This window comes from Chelonoidis abingdonii, chromosome 1, assembly GCF_003597395.2.
Source record: "Chelonoidis abingdonii isolate Lonesome George chromosome 1, CheloAbing_2.0, whole genome shotgun sequence".
Lineage (NCBI taxonomy): Eukaryota > Metazoa > Chordata > Testudines > Testudinidae > Chelonoidis > Chelonoidis abingdonii.
The window spans coordinates 243109403-243126757 of record NC_133769.1 but is presented as its reverse complement, the minus strand read 5'-3'; the positions used below and the strand labels follow the sequence as shown (position 1 = coordinate 243126757).

Here is a 17355-nt window from a genome sequence, read left to right as displayed (position 1 = left end):
ACTGATCTTGGAAAATTAGGCTAGACCAAAACATCCTTATTACCAGTGACTCTGACATCATTTTGAACTCAAGTAGTTATCAATAATCATCCACAATTGCAATTCTGCTCAGCAAGGATACATAATGCTTTCCCACCTTGCAGCATGTGTGCTGAGATATATAGGATTATACACAGAAAATGTAAAACTCTTCAGTAAAATTGCAATACAAACCCCAAATTGATTCTTTCCACATGTTTAGAGATTCTTGCTGGCACTGCTGCCAAGGATCGAAACGTGCAGTGAACTTCAGTGGGAACGTAACAGGCACATGGGCGTGGACATGCAAAAGCGATTTGTGGAAGCTCCAGAGACACAATCAGCACCACGGATAGTGCCCCAAAATTTGCCCTCTTTTGCATCTTGTCAGTTGTCTTCATTTCGCTGTACCTGTTTTATTTGTAAAAGAAAATGTTTTTATCTTCATAAAAACACTTGTAGAGCATGATCACTTAAATGATGGCTTCTGTAGGAGCTACTTTTCTTAAGGTTTCCTGACTGAGCTATACAATAGAGAAAATGTAAATAAAGAAAACTTTGTACAAATCTATTTCTATGCAATCTGATAGACAATTTAGACGAAGCCTGTGAAAATATGGTGTGAAAAGAGCTTTTCTTTCAAGCTATTTGCTATTTCAAAGTCAACTTTTCCCCTCATTTCTATTTTACCATAATTATACTAATTTTCTCTTTCTCTGTGGTAAAATATTGTATACTTTTGGTTTAGACATATAACTTTTATGGGAGTAGGCATTCTCTAATAGTTTAGGACAGAGAACTAGGAGTTGTTATATCTGGGACTGTCATACTTTACCTCTCACTGGTTGTCTGATGTTGGTATGCAAAGTCATTTAAGCCAAAATTTTCAATTGCAGCTATGGATAAGCAGGACTTCTAAAACCAAACCACTTATTTAGAAGCCTAAACATGGATGTAGAAGGAAGCTTAAGCTTCCAAGTGTGAAAAGTTTGGCCTTAACATCTATAAAATTTATGCCAACATTTTAAAATTTGGGTTCCAGAAGTTAAGCTGTTAAATTCATATTAAGGCACCTCATCTAGCAATGAAGGACACTCATCCAAGTCTATGGTGGCCTGTGGTTTTCATCTATATTAAAACCTCATCCAGTATTGCCTACACCAAGTTATTACCTTTAGTATAAAAGTCAAATTTCTTAAATCTTCAAACAGTATGACTGTCATTTTTCTACCAACATCATATGCAAACTGTTGTAATTCAAAGAAGAGACACCAATCTGAAGAGGTTTCTCAAGTGCCTGTGGTCAAGTTAATAAGACAGCTACTATTCTCAACAAAAAACCTCATAAAGTGTGTAAAGTTCTCTTTAGTGAAAGTTGTCATGTTAAAACACCTTAGACATTTCATTTTCTTTTGAAGAGTACTAAACCTCCATTTCCTTTTATATAATTCTTGCAGGAGTCAAGAAGAAGTTACAACAAGATGAGGACTTGCTAAACAAGATCAAGAATTAAACTTCTAAGTGGGAAATTACAGATTGCATATTTTTTCTCCATTTAAGAAAATAAATGAACAACAATAATGCAAAATACTCACAACACTGAAATTGTTAAATTTGGAAAAATATTCACCTAATACATATTAACTCGCAGTAAAATGTATTTCCCTTTCAGTGCAATATAAAATCCCTCTCCTTTTAAGCATTCTAAATATTATTTAGTTCAATAACATAGAAACATTTGAAATTTTTGGAAGAGATAAATGATATATCTTCAGAGTCTTCATAATATATTTTAATAGAAAGGGATGATTTCGTTAAGTTTAGAGAACTCAAGGAAATGTCTTACAAGAGGCTCTGCTCTTTTGGCAAGATCTCTTTGGAGGCCCTGCTATGTCAAGATGCAGATTTGGGACAGAAAGGACAAAACCACCACCACCAACAACAAAAACAAAAAGGAGAACCTAAGGCCAGGGGCAGCTCCAGGCACCAGCATGCCAAGTGCATGCTTCGGGCAGCAAGCCGTGGGGGGTGCTCTGCCAGTCGCCATGAGGGTGGTAGGCAGGCTGCCTTCGGCGGCGTGCCTGCAGAGGGTCCGCTGGTCCTGCAGCTTCTGCGGACCTCTCACAGGCTGCCGCCGAATCCGCAGGACCAGTGACCTCCCGCAGGCAAGCTGCCGAAGGCAGCCTGCCTGCAGTGCTTGGGGCGGCAGAATGCCTAGAGCTGCCCCTGCCTAAGGCCCAGATCTCCAGGGGGGTATTTAGGCACCTAACTCCCATTAAGAGTCTAAATAACTTTAAGTTCCTAAAAACAAGAAGTTTAAACTGATTTAGGATTCATTTCTTTAAGAGGAGTTATATTTACTATAACCTCCGTTTCATGACTCATTTCTAATGTTTTCATCATTAACAACAATTTCTGCAACTAATAATGACATTTAACTTTTCAGTTATTTCCCAGACATTCATTGAGTCTTACAACACTCCTGTTAATCAGAGAAACATTCTTCTCATTTTGCAGATGATTAGGTGACTTCTCTAACATCACAGAATAAGTCAGTGGGAGAGTAAATAATGGAACCCCAGGAGTTCTGCCTTCTAGTCCCCAGCTGTAATCACTAGACCAATGTTTCTCAGACTGTGGAAGAGCTCAAACCCCTGTAGAGGTGGGTGCAAACAAAGAGCAGTTACCTTTGTTCTCTCCACCAGGAGCCGCTGCCACATACCATGAGAGAAAACAGAATGACTGGAAACACAAGTGAGTGTGGTGTTGCCAGCCACCACTAGGAGACATCAATGGGAAAGTGAGAATGGGAGCAGAGAGAATAGAACCAGGTAGGTCTGCCAGCATGTCAAGTGGATCAAGGAACCAGTCGGGTGTAGGGAAGGAAGCAACCAAATAGCTAGGAATTGTGTGCAGGGGAACAGACTACTGGGCAGTATATTTAGGGGAGCTGGGAACCAGGCAGCTGAACAGTGTATGCAGGACAGAAGGGAACTGGACAGCATGTGCAGGAGGGAAGAGAATCAGGGGGCAGCACACATATTCACAGGAAGGGTCTGCATGGGAGTGTTACAGTTGGAAGAAGGGTTGAGAAAGCACATGCAGAGGAAGAGAAAAATCAAACACCAATAGAGAAGCATATGCCAGGAGGAGAGAGAGAGAGAGAGAGAGAGAACATGTGGGAGAGGAGCAGAAATGAACAAAAAAAAGCGATTCCCACTCCTCACCCCCAAAAAGAGGACATTTGTCACAATCAATACAATTAAATATGCAGTCGCCACAGGAACATTGCACGATCATGAGTGGCACGCTGGAGGGGAAGGGGCCCAAGGTACAAAGCATTTCAGCCCCCCTCCCCCCCAGCACACACATAATAAGCAGAGCAAGGTAAAAGCAGCTTGGAGAGCAAAGGGTGCAATTTGGAATGCAGGGGGAGAGATGTGGAAAGCCCCTGGCCAGCTCGGCTTTGAATTCTTTCCAGAATGACCTACACTAGCAGAGTTTAAGGCGTCACCTCCTGCCAGGGCTGACTCTGCTCCCCACAAGCTTAGCCCCCTGCATTAATAGTTTGGCTCAGGTCTGAGGCAGCAGGTCCATCATTCCTCGGATTGGCACAAACCAGGGGGATGTTTGTGCTGGGCTGTTTTCAGCTGTTAATAACTGAGTGAGAACCAACTGGTCTCAGTCTCCTGAACACTGGCACGAGGTGCGCCCTCTCCCGAAACTGCACCGGGGAAGGGGGAGATGGAAGATACTGGCAATGCCCAGGTATTAGTGACCGCATCATTAATGCTGAGTGGCTGACCAGGGGAGGGCGCAGCTCGGAGACCACCACTGGTGTGGGGGAAGTGGGACACTCACTCTTACCAAGTGAGCGGAAAGCTCCCTGCGTGGCTCTCCACGGATACCGCTGCGACGTCACGGGGAGCTCTGCCTGAGGAAGGACTGCAAGCCCAAGGCCAGTATCTGGCCTCACACGGTGGCCTCGGGTTTCGGTCACTGAGGGGCAGTAGCGGGGACAGGGGAGGGGGAAGACGCTAATTATTTCAGCAGCACGATTTGCTGGAGCTGCTGCACGAGAAAGCGGGGCGGTGGGGGGGGGGGTCCCTTAGCCTTTTTCAAGGCAGATGCTTCCTAGTAGGGAAGAATTCCCCTAATTCCCCGAGGTCGACTTGAAGGGAGTTCATTCCCTACGCAGCCGGACAGTGAGCACCGAACAAACAAACAGAAAGAAATAAAACAAGCCCCCATGTCATGCAGGCGAACCCCGCCGCCCCCAACCATCCACCCCTAGGCAGCGTTTCACTGCTGCAGCCCGAGGCTTCCAAGCAGCCCCGGGAACAGAACGAACCACGTCCAAAGTGGCTGCTGCACCAGCGTGCGTTTGTTTGGGTTAATCAAGCACTTTTCCATCTCTGCTAAGGGGCTCCTCTGCCGGGGCTCGCACTGCCCGTTAAATTGCAACGAACAGCTCGCAGCAACGCGACCCCATGCGGGGAGGGAGGGGCAGCGAAAAGACATTTGGTGCAACAGCCATTACCTGCAGTTTGGTATCACAAAACTCCAGCGATGGCGGCAGCGCCCATCCTCCTCCGTCGCTGCCAGGGGCTAGAAGCTCGCCTAAGGTATGCCCAGGAACGTGGTTGTTTCAGCTCCTGCGTGCTCCGGCTTTGTGTCTGTCATTGGGTGGCACCCTGGGCTCCGAAAGTTCATCCCAGCCCAAATAAACCTGGCTGAGCCCCGGGCTATAATTCCTTACGCCTTCGCATTGCCCGCCATCCAGGTTGGGGAGTCATGGCTCCAAAAAAAGAATTAGCCCTCGAAATCCATCCACCTATTGTTATTATTATTATTTTATTAAAGACAACAAATCCCGAGATCACTCGTTTCAAAGCAAGCGGACCATACAAGCAGATTGTAGCATTTCCCGGCAACACCACAGCTCTTTCCTCCCAGGCACTTGGGGGAGAGTGCAAAGCAATTCACCAGCTTTTGTTTCTTGCAACAGATGGCTCAGCCCCCAGTGCCGCAGCCTCAGGCTCAAATCCAGCCCCGGGACAGGCAGGAAAGGAGGCGCACACAACACTCGGGGAACGGCACGCACTTCTCCTGCCTCCTGGCTTCTCGGGCGGTGTGTTTGGAGCTAGGACGGAGTGGCTGCTCAGCTCCTCTTTCTCGGTGGGCGGCTCTTTAGAGGGGAGCTGATGGGGAGGGAGCTAAGCGAAGGTGCTGGAGACAGAGCTTAATTGAGATGTAATTTACGCAAATTGAAAACTGGCTCTTGCGGGGTAGCCACTGGCAATCCGACAGAAAAACCAGGACCACAGCTCACGGTGGAGGAGGGAGAGCATTGTGAAAAACAGCAACAACAAAAAACGTATCCGCACCTGGGTTTCAGACAGGTTTTTCCTCTGAATCGTTGAATGATACTGTCTATACTCAACTAGGATAGACTGGGCCATTACACGAAAAAATCTAATTTACTGTTGTGCAATAATAATGTAAAGCTCTATATCTAGCACTTGGGGATTGCTTGAGCCAGCCAATTTTTGGAGACCCCAAATCATACCCCCAAAATAGGCAAACAATGTAGCAGCTGCCATTACATGCATGCAGACACACACATTAAAATACAAACCAAAATCGAGTGTCTAATTCATTCTAAAACAAGCAAACTCTCAAAGGTCTACATTGAAAGGTAGATCCGACTGGATCTAGTCAATATTTTGCCTGAATTTTGCCATATAGACAAGTATATCCCCTGTCACCACGCCAAAAGAAAAACAACCCAACAGACCTCAGCTCAGTACCTGACAGGAGAGTGTCGCAGGAACCTGTCTACCAGTCTAGGGATTTGAACCCCTGAGTTCTACTAGGAAACTCTGGGGCAAAGGCTCAGAAAAAAAAATCTGATCTGGCACTTGGCTCCATCTATAGTAGAGGCAGCCAGCGGTTGGCCTTGTATCTCTAAATTCTACTACAGTAATAGAAAAATGGAGTCACTGCTATTTCACCAGAAAAATCCAGACTCTGACTTACAGCTGGAACAGCACCCAAAAACCCATCTCAGGGAATATGGATCCTGTCATCTCCTCTCATTTTAAAATGGTCAATAAGCTGCAAAATGCAATGCCTAGGAGGGGCAAGAAGGGTCAGATGCCCCTCCCCAGAAATGTAATCATTTGTGGAGGGTTTGGGGAACCTGAATGCTTTTGAAAATGAAAGTTACATATTGGTCCATTCAAAGGTGACTTTGCGTAGCCATTTCATTTTACATTTACTTGCACCATCCTACAAGTGGTTATTCTGATCCTTAAACTAACACTGAGAATGGTGTTGTTATTCACCAGAGGAATCCATTTAAAATGAAATGGTATCTAAAATCTTAGTTCCTGTTGCTTGTACCCAAATAACAATCCTCTAATGCTTTCCCCTGCTTTTGATGGCACTAGTGAAAGTACAAAATCAATATTTGCACTATTAGATCTCCTGTCCATATCTCAGATGCTTTACGATTCTTGCCATTAATTCACAACAGTTGTCCTACAAATGAAAGAAGCTGTCTAAAAATCCCAATGATAGGCAGAAAAGTTAAGTTTAACTTCACCTTTTATACCCACTTAAAGCAAGCAGAATGTCACATTTACTTTGGAAACCATTAAATACAAAATACATTCCATAACAAGATACAGTGGCTGGAAGTTGATGTCAGCAAAATTTAAACTGGAAATAAGATGCAGAATTTCAACACAGAAGTTAATTAGCCATTGGAACAGATTACTAAGGGATGTGGCAAATCCTCCATCACTTGGGGATTCTAACCTGGGATTAGATTTCTCTCAAAAATATGCTGTAGTCCTGGCACAAGTCATTGGACTATATTGTCAGGAAGCAGAAGGGGATATAATTAATGAAAACGACAGTTTAAATCCAGAGTATTCAAACCACTGAAGCAACTATTACTATCTTGTATGTCATAAACAACATTTCAGTAGAATAATTTTCACTACCAGTAACATGCACATGCATATTAAATATATTAACAATTCATGAGCTAAACCACATCCAATTTGACAATGAACAGCCCATCCAACTATACTTCACCCACTTCACTTACTGCAAATGTGCAAGATTTGGTTAAATCCAGATAGATCATGATACCATAACTGGATTTATGGAAACACAAATAATTAGATCCAGACTTTTCTACATCTATATTTAATAGCTATTTGGACAGCATGATCATAGAGTTCAGAGTAAAAAATTGGAAGCATAGAGCAAAAGCTAGGTGCTGGATAGGGTTTTGGCAGCAGTCTTATGCCACTGCATCAGGATCTGGATTTTTCTGAGGGTGGGACCCACAAAGATGCCTAAGTCCCATTATTAGGCACCACTGTGATCTACAACACTCCTGCTCTGCTGTCACCTAACCTCAATTGGTGCCTAAGTTTTTACAGTAAAAGTTCCCTACATGCTTATGTTTGTTCATTTGAGCAAGTGCATTGTGGCCTCACTGTAGTCAGCCAGGTGCCTCTCTCCCACCTAAGTCCCAGAGCAATCCATGAACATAGATATTTGACTATGTAAGTGATGTGGGGCCTGCTCTGGTAGGTGTGCTCAGATACCCTCTACCTAAGCAGCCGTTTACTTATAACCTTGTGATTAGGGTGTGCATTGAGTCTGTGGAAGATCCTTGAGTCAAGTCCCCCCTTTGGCTGATAAGGAATTTAAACAGGGATCTGGAGAGATGTCCCAGTACTAGTATGCCTCCCACAGTCACCACACTCTGTTCTTCTATAATCCCTCTCTAGATAATCTCCCCTCGCCACTTGGGCACAGTCTTCCCCAGCTGGGTTTGTATGTCCTTGTCCTAGCAGTTCCTTCCTCCAGACCAATGTAAAGGGTGGCTAGTGAGTGTCGTCTGCCTTAGTGCTTACTTTGTAATGAAAGAGATGCTGGGGCTCAAGCCTTTTTTTTTTTTACTTTCATAACTGATGCGGCATGCTCAGAGGTGCTGGGGCTATGAACTGCCAAGTCTAGAGGTGCTGGGACACACCCCTGGAAAGCCCTGGCACAAATTAAGCACTGCTCTGTCTCCTTCCACCTGTTCCAGGCCTGTAGGGAGAAAGATTCCTTTCTTCTTCTCCCTTCACCTCGTGGAGAGTGCAGGTGCAGACAGTAGCATAGAAACTGGGCTTTTCTCTCTGGCTCCCCATGCTGACTAGGGGTATGTCTACACGACGGGATTATTCCGATTTTACATAAACCGGTTTTGTAAAACAGATTGTATAAAGTCGAGTGCACACGGCCACACTAAGCACATTAATTCGACGGTGTGCGTCCATGTACCGAGGCTAGCATCAATTTCCGGAGTGTTGCACTGTGGGTAGCTATTCTGTAGCTATCCCGTAGCTATCCCATAGTTCCCGCAGTCTCCCCCACTGATTGGAATTCTGGGTTGAGATCCCAACGCATGATGGTGCAAAAAAAGCGTCGTGGGTAATTCTGAGTAAATATCGTCACTCATTTCTTCCTCTGTGAAAGCAACGGCAGACAATCATTTCGCGCCCTTTTTCCCTGGATTGCCCTGGCAGATGCCATAGCATGGCAACCATGGAGCCCATTTTGCCTTTTGTCAGTCACCGTATGTGTACTGGATCCCGCTGACAGAGGCGGTACTGCAGTGCTACACAGCAGCATTCATTTGCCATTGCAAGATAGCAGAGATGGTTACCTGTTGTTCTGTACAGTCTGCTGTGCCATTGTAAATTGGCGATGAGATGATAGTTATCAGTCATTCTGTACCGTCTGCTGCTGTCATGGGTGCTCCTGGCTGGCCTTAGCTGAGGTCGGCCGGGGGCACAAAGACAAAAATGGGAATGACTCCCCGAGTCAATCCCTCCTTTATGGTTTATCTAAAAATAGAGTCAGTCCTGCCTAGAATATGGGGCAAGTGTACTAGAGAACCAGTGTATCAGAGAGCACAGGTGCTCTGTGTCAGATCCCGCAGAAATGATGAGCTACATGCCATTCACGGGGGGTGCCCCTGCAACAACCCCACCCATTGATTCCCTTCTCCCCCAACCTTTCTGGGCTACCGAGGCAGTGTCCCCTCATTTGTGTGATGAAGTAATCAAGAATGCAGGAATAAGAATGCCTCAGTTTTCAGTAAGGATTATAGTATGAAATATAGGCATGAAAGCAGGATGGCTGATGAAAATGAGGGTATAGAAATGGAAATTACCACATCTTAGATGCAATAAAATCTTTAAAGATCTTAATGCGTTCAAATTGTGGGACTGAATAATTTCCATCCCAGAATATTGAAACTGTTTTATGAGATTGCTAGTCCAGTAGCAAGGATTTATAATGTACCTATCTATTTGGGGGTAATACCATATAGCTGGTGAATAGCTAATGTTGTACCCATATTTAGGAAATGAAGAAAAGTGATCTGAGCAATTACAACCTGTTAGTCTGACTTCACTAGTATGCCAGCCTTTAGAACAAATTGTAAAGGAAAGAATAATTAAATTCATGGAGGTAAATGATAAAGGAGATGTAAAGGAATTGGTTTACCAAAAGTAGATCATGCCAATCAGGCTAACCTGATTTCCTTCTTTGAGAAAATAACTGATATTTTTAGATAAGGGAAGTGCAGTAGATCTAATATATTTGGACTTCAGTAAACCATTTGACATGGTACCACATGAGAAATTATTAGTTAAATTAGAGAAGATGAGGATCAGTACAAGATCCATAAGAGGGACAAGGAACTAGCTAAAAGGGAGAAGAGATTGGGTTGTGCTGAAAGGTGAGTTATCAGACTGGAGGGAGGTTAATAGTGGAGTTCTTCCAGGATCAGTCTTGGGACAAACATTGTTTAATATTTTTATTAAAGACCTTGGCACAAAAAACTGGGAGAATGCTAATGATGATCATTTGCTGATTATTCAGATTGGGAGGCATCATCAATACGGAGGAGGATTGGAATTTTTCACAGGAAAATCTGAATGGCCTGAAAGACTGCAGTGATATAAATGGGATGAACTTGAATAGTACCAAGGGCGAGATCATATACTTAGGGTCTAATAATAAGAGTTTCTGCTGCAAGCTGAGGTCTCATTAGTTGGAAGCTACAGAGGAGGAGAGAGACATGGATGTGCTGGCTGATCACAGGATGACTAAGAGCCACCATTGTGATGCAGGTGCATAAAAAGCAAATGCAATCCTCGGATGTATCAATTGAGGCATTTCCAGTAGAGAGAGAGAAATATTAATGCCATTGGACAAGGCACTGGTAAGCGCTCATTTGGAATAATGTGTGCTATTCTGGTCACCCATCTTGAAGAAAGATTAATTCAAACTGGAACAGGTACAGAGAAGAGCTGCTAGGATGATCAGGTAATTGAGGGGGTATGTTATGAGAGGAGATTGAAGAGCTTGGCTTGTTTAGTCTAGAAAAATAGAAGGCCGAGAAAGGATATGATTGCTCTCAATAAATACATTGGTGTAAGCAGCAGGGGAGCTATTTAAACTAAAGGTCAATGTTCGCAGGAGAACAAATGGGTATAAACTGTCCATGACCAAATTCAGGCTGGAAATCAGAATGTTTCTAACCATCAGAGAAGTGAGGTTGTGGAACAGCCTCCCAGTGGGAGTGGTGGGGAGGCAAACAATTTAATTTTGAGAAAGCTGGCCAAAGTTTTGAATGTTTTATATGATGGTGCTGCTTGTGATGGTGGGGCTCAGCAACATTTTGGGACTCACCTCTCATTAATGTTTTATGTTCCATTCTTGGGGTGGCTCCTTGTGAGTCCTTTCCAACCTCAGTAACTTAGCACAACCACTCCTGGTCTTCTTAACCACCAGCATGCTTTATTATAATTACAGTCAGTAGCCTGCTTCCCCAATTGCTCCTGGGGAAGGGTGCAGTAGCAGCAGCAGCCAATCCTGCCTACTTCTGCCTTCCTTCAGGCTCCCTACTCTCGTCCAGCACTTCCCTTCTGTCTGCTTATATGTTTCTAGCTGCTGGGGATACTTCCACTCAATTAGTCCTCAGTTCTATCTCCACTCAGTTAATTGGCATCCTCTGCCAACTGCCAGTCTTCCAATCAGAGTGCAGTTAGTATAAACTGAAGGGGATTTGAGTAACAGAGTGCTGAGTTAGCTCTTGACTCAGCACATCTCATTACAGTTCTTAAAAGTTCATGCTTCAGAGTTTCAGCCAACCATCTGCAGGGGTCAGGAAGGGATATTTCCCCTCCTTATTTGTCATATCTCTTTCATCTGAAACATCAAGGATGGCCATTGATGAAGACTGGACATTGGATAGAGTGGGCCAGTACTCCAAGGTGGCACTGAGCATTCTGTCTCTCTCTCTCTCTCAGGTGCTTGGCTGGCTGGTTCTTACTCACATGCTCACAGTTTAACTGATAACAATATTTCATTAGAATTTTCAGTGAAAATAATTTTTGATCTTGTAAGTTATACGTGTACCCAAAGTGTTTTATTGCTGGTTTTAGCATGTAAAATGTCTTCATCTGTCAAAGGGAAATTTGGTGGAGAAGAAGGTGTGATGTGGATTGACAGCTTTAGTGTTTAACCCCAAAGCCCTAAAACATCTAAGCCATTGCTTCACTCCTCTCTGAGTAAGTAGGAGCATAGCTACTCCATATCTGCTTTGCTCTGAGGGTGAAATCCAGCCTTCGCTGCATAAAGACCAAGTAAATATGTTTTCTTTAAAGAACTAAACAGGGATTTTAGGGGTAACACAATCCACCTCTAAACATATGACCAAACCACGGGGTTATAATGCAGCCCATCCATAGCTCCCGATTCCAAACTATGGGGTGCCTTTTGAGCTCACTGGAAGTATAGTGACCCAGCCCCAACATTCTCTTCCAGTGTCTGCTTGTTTGAAGCCTGCATGGAATCACCTCCTCCCTGGCATTCAGAGAGGGTGCAAGTTCCACTGGACAGTTTCTGTGTCCATGCTCCTCCATGTACTATGGAGCTTGCATAACACAGAAGGTTTTGCATTGGCCCCCTGCCAGTAGGTTTAAATTAACCCTAAGTGTCTGTTCAATTATGTTCAGCCTTTTTTATGCAGGCCATTAAGCAAGAGTGGATCAGTGGGAAGGTGAGGGTCAGTTGGCTTGTCAATTGCTTCTTCCCGGCCTGTGTTAAGTGGCACATGGAGCAAAGATTGTGTTTTCTGGCATTATTAGTACATTTCATCACTTGTCAAGATGGGGCCTGGCGACTATTGGTTGCGAAATGAGGCTGCCACCTTGCCTCCATTTGTCATGGCTCTCTGGTGAGAAAGTCAATTACAAAGGGAAAGTAGAACCTGTTTATAAAGTGACTTCTAATACAAGCTGTTGGTTATGAAGGCCTGCTCCTCCTTACCTAATATCATCTGAAGGGGCAAGATTTTTGGCAGGACAGGGAACCACTGCAGGTTAGATTCTTGCCTGGGACAATGACCGTTAGTGACATTGTTCTACCTTCATAGCTGTGAGACATAGCAGGAAGGAGCTACTGTCTCCCAAACAGCAATCAGTCCTACATAAATCCTAATAAGAGCAAGTTGTGCATTTTTAAAGTAATCTGAAAGGTATTTTACCTGTCAGTACCTGAGTTCTGGCTCACGTCTCTCTGGCAAGAGGTAATGCCAACACTAAAGTCATGGTAGAGAGCTGCATTCCTTACAGTACTCAGGGTATTTGCACAGGGCTCAAAAAGGACAAATAAAAGTGCTGGTATTAACTCTCTTGTCTACACCCACCAAAGGCCACAAGAGATCCAGTTCTTCTCTCTGTTCTAGTCAGGTTCTTATGCTGCACTCCTCATCATGGTATCTGAGCATCTTTCAAAATTATAATAAATAAAACCCAAGAAAACCATGGTCTCTCAAGAGTGGCTTACTTTCTGTGGGTATGTCTACACTACGAAATTAGGTCAAATTTATAGAAGTTGATTTTTAAGGAGTGATTTTATACAGTCCATTGCGTGTGTCCCCACTAAGTGCATTAAGTCAGCGGAGTACATCCACAGTACCATGGCAAGCGCCAGCTTTCAGAGCGTTGTACTGTGGGTAGCTATCCCACAGTTCCCGCAGTCTCCGCTGCCCATAGGAATTCTGGGTTGAGCTCCCAATGCCTGATGGGGCAAAAACATTGTCATGGGTGGTTTTGGGTACATGTCATCAGTCGCCCCTTCCTCCATGAAAGCAATGTCAGACAATCGTTTCGCGCCTTTTTTCTGTGCAGACGCTATACTGCTTTCAGTAAACAGTGCACTAGGACTGCTAAACGTCATCATACAACCACACCTTCCACTGCAACTCTGCTCTCCTGGTGCCATGAATCCACCTTGCAAGTCCTCTCATTATTCGGTATAAATATCTGTTCTCGTGGCATCCATCATCATCCACTGCTTCCTCTGCAACTCTGGTCTCCTGCAGATGCCATACCACAGCAAGCATGGAGCCTGCTCAGCTCACTACTGCTGTTGTGAGCATTGTAAACACCTTGCGCGTTATCCTGCAGTATGTGCAGAACCAGAACCTGCAAAAGCAGGCAAGGAGGCGATGACAGCACGATCACAACAGTGATGAGGACGTGGACACAGACTTCTCTCAAAGCACGGGCTCTGGCAATTTGGTCATCAAAGTAGTAATGGGGCAGGTTCATGCCATGGAATGCTGCTTCTGGGCCCGGGAAACAAGCAGAGACTGGTTGGACCGCATAGTGTTGCAGGTCTGGGATGATTCCCAGTGGCTGCGAAACTTTCGCATGTGGAAGGGCACTTTCATGGAACTTTGTGACTTGCTTTCCCCTGCCCTGAAGCACAAGAATACCAAGATGAGAGCAGCCCTCACAGTTGAGAAGCAAGTGGCGATAGCCCTCTGGAAGCTTGCAATGCCAGACAGCTACCAGTCAGTCAGGAATCAATTTGGAGTGGCTAAATCTACTGTGAGGGCTGCTGTGATCTAAGTAGCCAACTCAATCATTGAGCTGCTGCTATCAAGGGTAGGGACTCTGGGAAATGTGCAGGTCATAGTGGATGGCTTTGCTGCAATGGGATTCCCTAACTGTGTCGGGGCGATCGACGGAACACATATCCCTATCTTGGGACTGGACCACCTTGTCAGCCAGTACAGAAAGAGTACTGGTTTAAGACAGGTTTCCGAAGGAAAATTTCTTTGCAGAAATATCAAGAGGGAAGAGAACATATATCAATTACTTTCAAAGAAAAGAATCATCTGAGAGGTTTATTAAGTCATTCTTTGAACATTAGCTGGAGAGTTAAAATATCTAAGTTGGATACAGAGGAATGTGAGATCATACAGCTTTCTCCAAGATATATTTACCCCATATGTTATCACTTCTGTGTGGCTTTTAGGTCACTTTGTGTTTTTCGGTTGGTAGTGAGGTAAGACTACTCTTAAGAAAAGCAGAGCAGTATGCAATCTAGAGTTTGTTAGATACAAATTACTATTATTCCATTACATTTAAATGATTAAGATCAATTTTACATCAGAACTTTTAGCACAAACTTAAAAAGAGAGCAACACATCATCCTAAAATGCTTCCTTAAACAAATTTATGGACAGTAACCAGAGTCTAATCTACTTTAAGCATACAGATTGTGTGATAAAACATGTACATTAAATATGGTTCTGATCATGCACTTATTGAAATTGAAGCTCTTATTCTTTTCAGAGGGTCAGATTCAGGGCCACAGGGAGAGTCAATTATATTATATTTTTCAGTTGAATACTTTTCTAAAGTACTCAATACAAATATGCTTCAAAAGAAAGAAATTAACTACATATTTTATGGTTTATGAAAAATACAAATATATAAATCTCAGTTACTGTAAGTGTAGCCCCAATAATGGAGTATAGACTTGAATCAGAAGTGACCTCTTGCTCAGAGAAACCTTTAAGGCATGAGCAGTAGATAAAAATTATACAGAATACAAAATAAACTTGATTGTGTATGGATGTTTGCAAAATACTTACATCTCCATGGCACAGGAGACAACCATCCAATATATTCTTCTATCTCATTTATTTTTATGAAATATTTTAATATTTGATGACCTATTGAAGTTATTAGGTCTCTGCATAGGCATACAGAACAGCTAATTAGATCAGGGCCTCATTTATTAGCATGAGAGAGAAGATGTCTATTTAGAGTTCACTGTAAAATATTTTCCTACAAACAGAAAATGTTGTAGAAGATGATATTGATAATACTGCATACATCCTATATATACACACACACATACTGTACATATAATATGTGCATATGTATACTACACATATTCAAGAAGGTTATCTACATCATAAATCATAAATATGGGAACAAAAATACAGAGTTTATTAGCCATGCAGAAGTTAATGGAATAAGGTGTATGGGATGGAGGGATACTGCAGGAGATATTACTTTGGTTGAAGCAAGTCTTGTCAGGGAAGAAGATTTGCCAGGTGAAGGTGTAACTGGGCTAGCATTATCTGAATATTTTGTAAGAATGCCTTTGGCTAAAATCCCTCTTAAGTGGAAGGGATTTGATGGCACCTTGGCTGTGGGAGCGAAAAATACAATTTCTTCAGAACTTTTTTTAGAGAATTATCTTAAAGCTTTGTTCAGTCAAGTTAATCTCATGAACCAGTCATAGGAAATAAATGATCCTAAGCCTGTGTCTAGTGGGGCAATGACTTGCCTATGGAGGGTTTCTCCAAATGTTTGTCTGAGGAAAGTAGCTATTTAACTGTCCAGAAAAGCAGTTTATATGTGGAAGAAATTTCTGAATGTCTGTCTAATGTCTCAGAAGTAAATCTGGCGGTAGATAAGGCACAGAAAGAACTCATTGCTCAGGAAAATGTTTCTCTGGAGCAAATTAAAGTTGATGGTTAGATTAATACCCTACCTGTGGAAGAAGAGGGTAAATTTTGTGTGGATACTGAATTATTGGCAAGTGAAGCTTATGAAATTGAGCCTAGACAATATAAAAGTGATTTGCTTAAGGTAGTTCAGTATGATGAGCCACGGTCTGTGGAAAGCAGTAATTCATCTGTTGGGAGTGGCTCTGGCAACTTGCCTGTTAAGGAAGCTGTCCCTCTTTCCAAGTATTTGTCTGTAGACAGCCAGGAGTGCTGGGACAAAAGAAAGGATATCTCAAATTATTTGTCTGTTGAGAATAGCAGTGTGTTTGCTAAAGGAGAATGTTTCTCTAGTTCTTTGTCTGTGAAGCAGACAGAAGAAGCCTGTCAGCCTAAGATGGTTAAAAATTTATCACTTGTCTCAGAGTTGATTCTGGACACAACTGAAGCCCAGGAAGGAAATGTCCCTAAATTTGTATCTGTTAGGGAGAATAACATTGTAACCAAGCTGCATCCAGGTGATGTCATAACTAGCTCCCAGGGACCAGGAAATTCTGATGTTTCTATTTTGTGTGTTGTAGGGTAAAGGTATGACAACCTTGTCTGGTTAGATTTATATCATGACCAGGGCACAAGGAAAGCATAAAGGTGATTTGACAGTGTTACCCACTGAGAAAGTGGAAAGTTGTAACAAGGAAGGAAAAGTCCAGGGATCAGCAACATTTGGCACATGGCCCACCAGGGTAAGCCCCCTGGAGGGCTAGGCCAGTTTGTGTACCTGCGCGGCCACAGGTTTGGCCGATCGCGGCTCCAACTTGCTGCTGTTCGCCGCTCCAGGCCAATGTGGGCTGCAGGAAGCGGCGCGGGCTGAGGGATGTGCTGGCCACCGCTTCCCTCCACCCCCATTGGCCTGGAGTGGCAAACCATGGTCAGTGGGAGCCACGATTGGCTGAACCTGTGGACATGGAAGGTAAACACACTGGCCCGGCCCTGGTGGGCCAAGTGCCAAAGGTTGCCGGTCCCTGGAATAGTCTCTAATCTGCATGTTGTCAGCAAGAAGAGCTGCAAAGAGGAAGGGAATGCCTCTAACCTTTTGACTGTGGAGTCTAGCAGTTTGCCTAAAAGAAAGTTGTGTGAAAATCTTCCTGAAGGGCCAGAGGTAGTTCTGAATTTGAGTGAAAATCAGAAGGAGTTTGTTAATTTGTCTTTTATACCAAAGTCGGTTCTAAACACCAGTAGAGCTGAAAAGGAATCTATAGCAGTTCATGGTAATGCAGAAAGGAAGGAATTCCTGAGGGTGTGGCTACACTCGAAACTTCAAAGCGCTGCCGCGGGAGCGCTGCTGCAGGAGTGCTTTGAAGTGTGAGTGTAGTCACAGCACCAGCGCTGGGAGAGAGCTCTCCCAGTGCTGCATGTACTCCACCTCCTCATGGGGATTAGCT

General features: G+C 43.7%; 1 protein-coding gene across 2 annotated transcripts in view; it reads right to left on the bottom strand.

Annotated features, from left to right (window-relative positions):
- Positions 1 to 5353, bottom strand: part of MXRA5 (matrix remodeling associated 5) — a 35260-nt gene extending 29907 nt beyond the window's left edge. Inside the window, exons 1-2 of one of the 2 annotated variants that reach the window (XM_032773632.2) lie at positions 4559 to 5353; positions 214 to 429 (exon numbers count right to left, since the gene is read on the bottom strand). In XM_032773632.2, coding sequence (XP_032629523.1) covers positions 214 to 419 — 206 coding nt within the window. In that variant the 5' untranslated portion in view covers positions 420 to 429; positions 4559 to 5353. Of the gene's footprint in view, positions 1 to 213; positions 430 to 4558 lie in introns of those variants that run through there. The other variant, XM_032773642.2, reaches the window with a different exon arrangement.
- Between the last annotated feature and the right edge of the window lie 12002 nt (positions 5354 to 17355).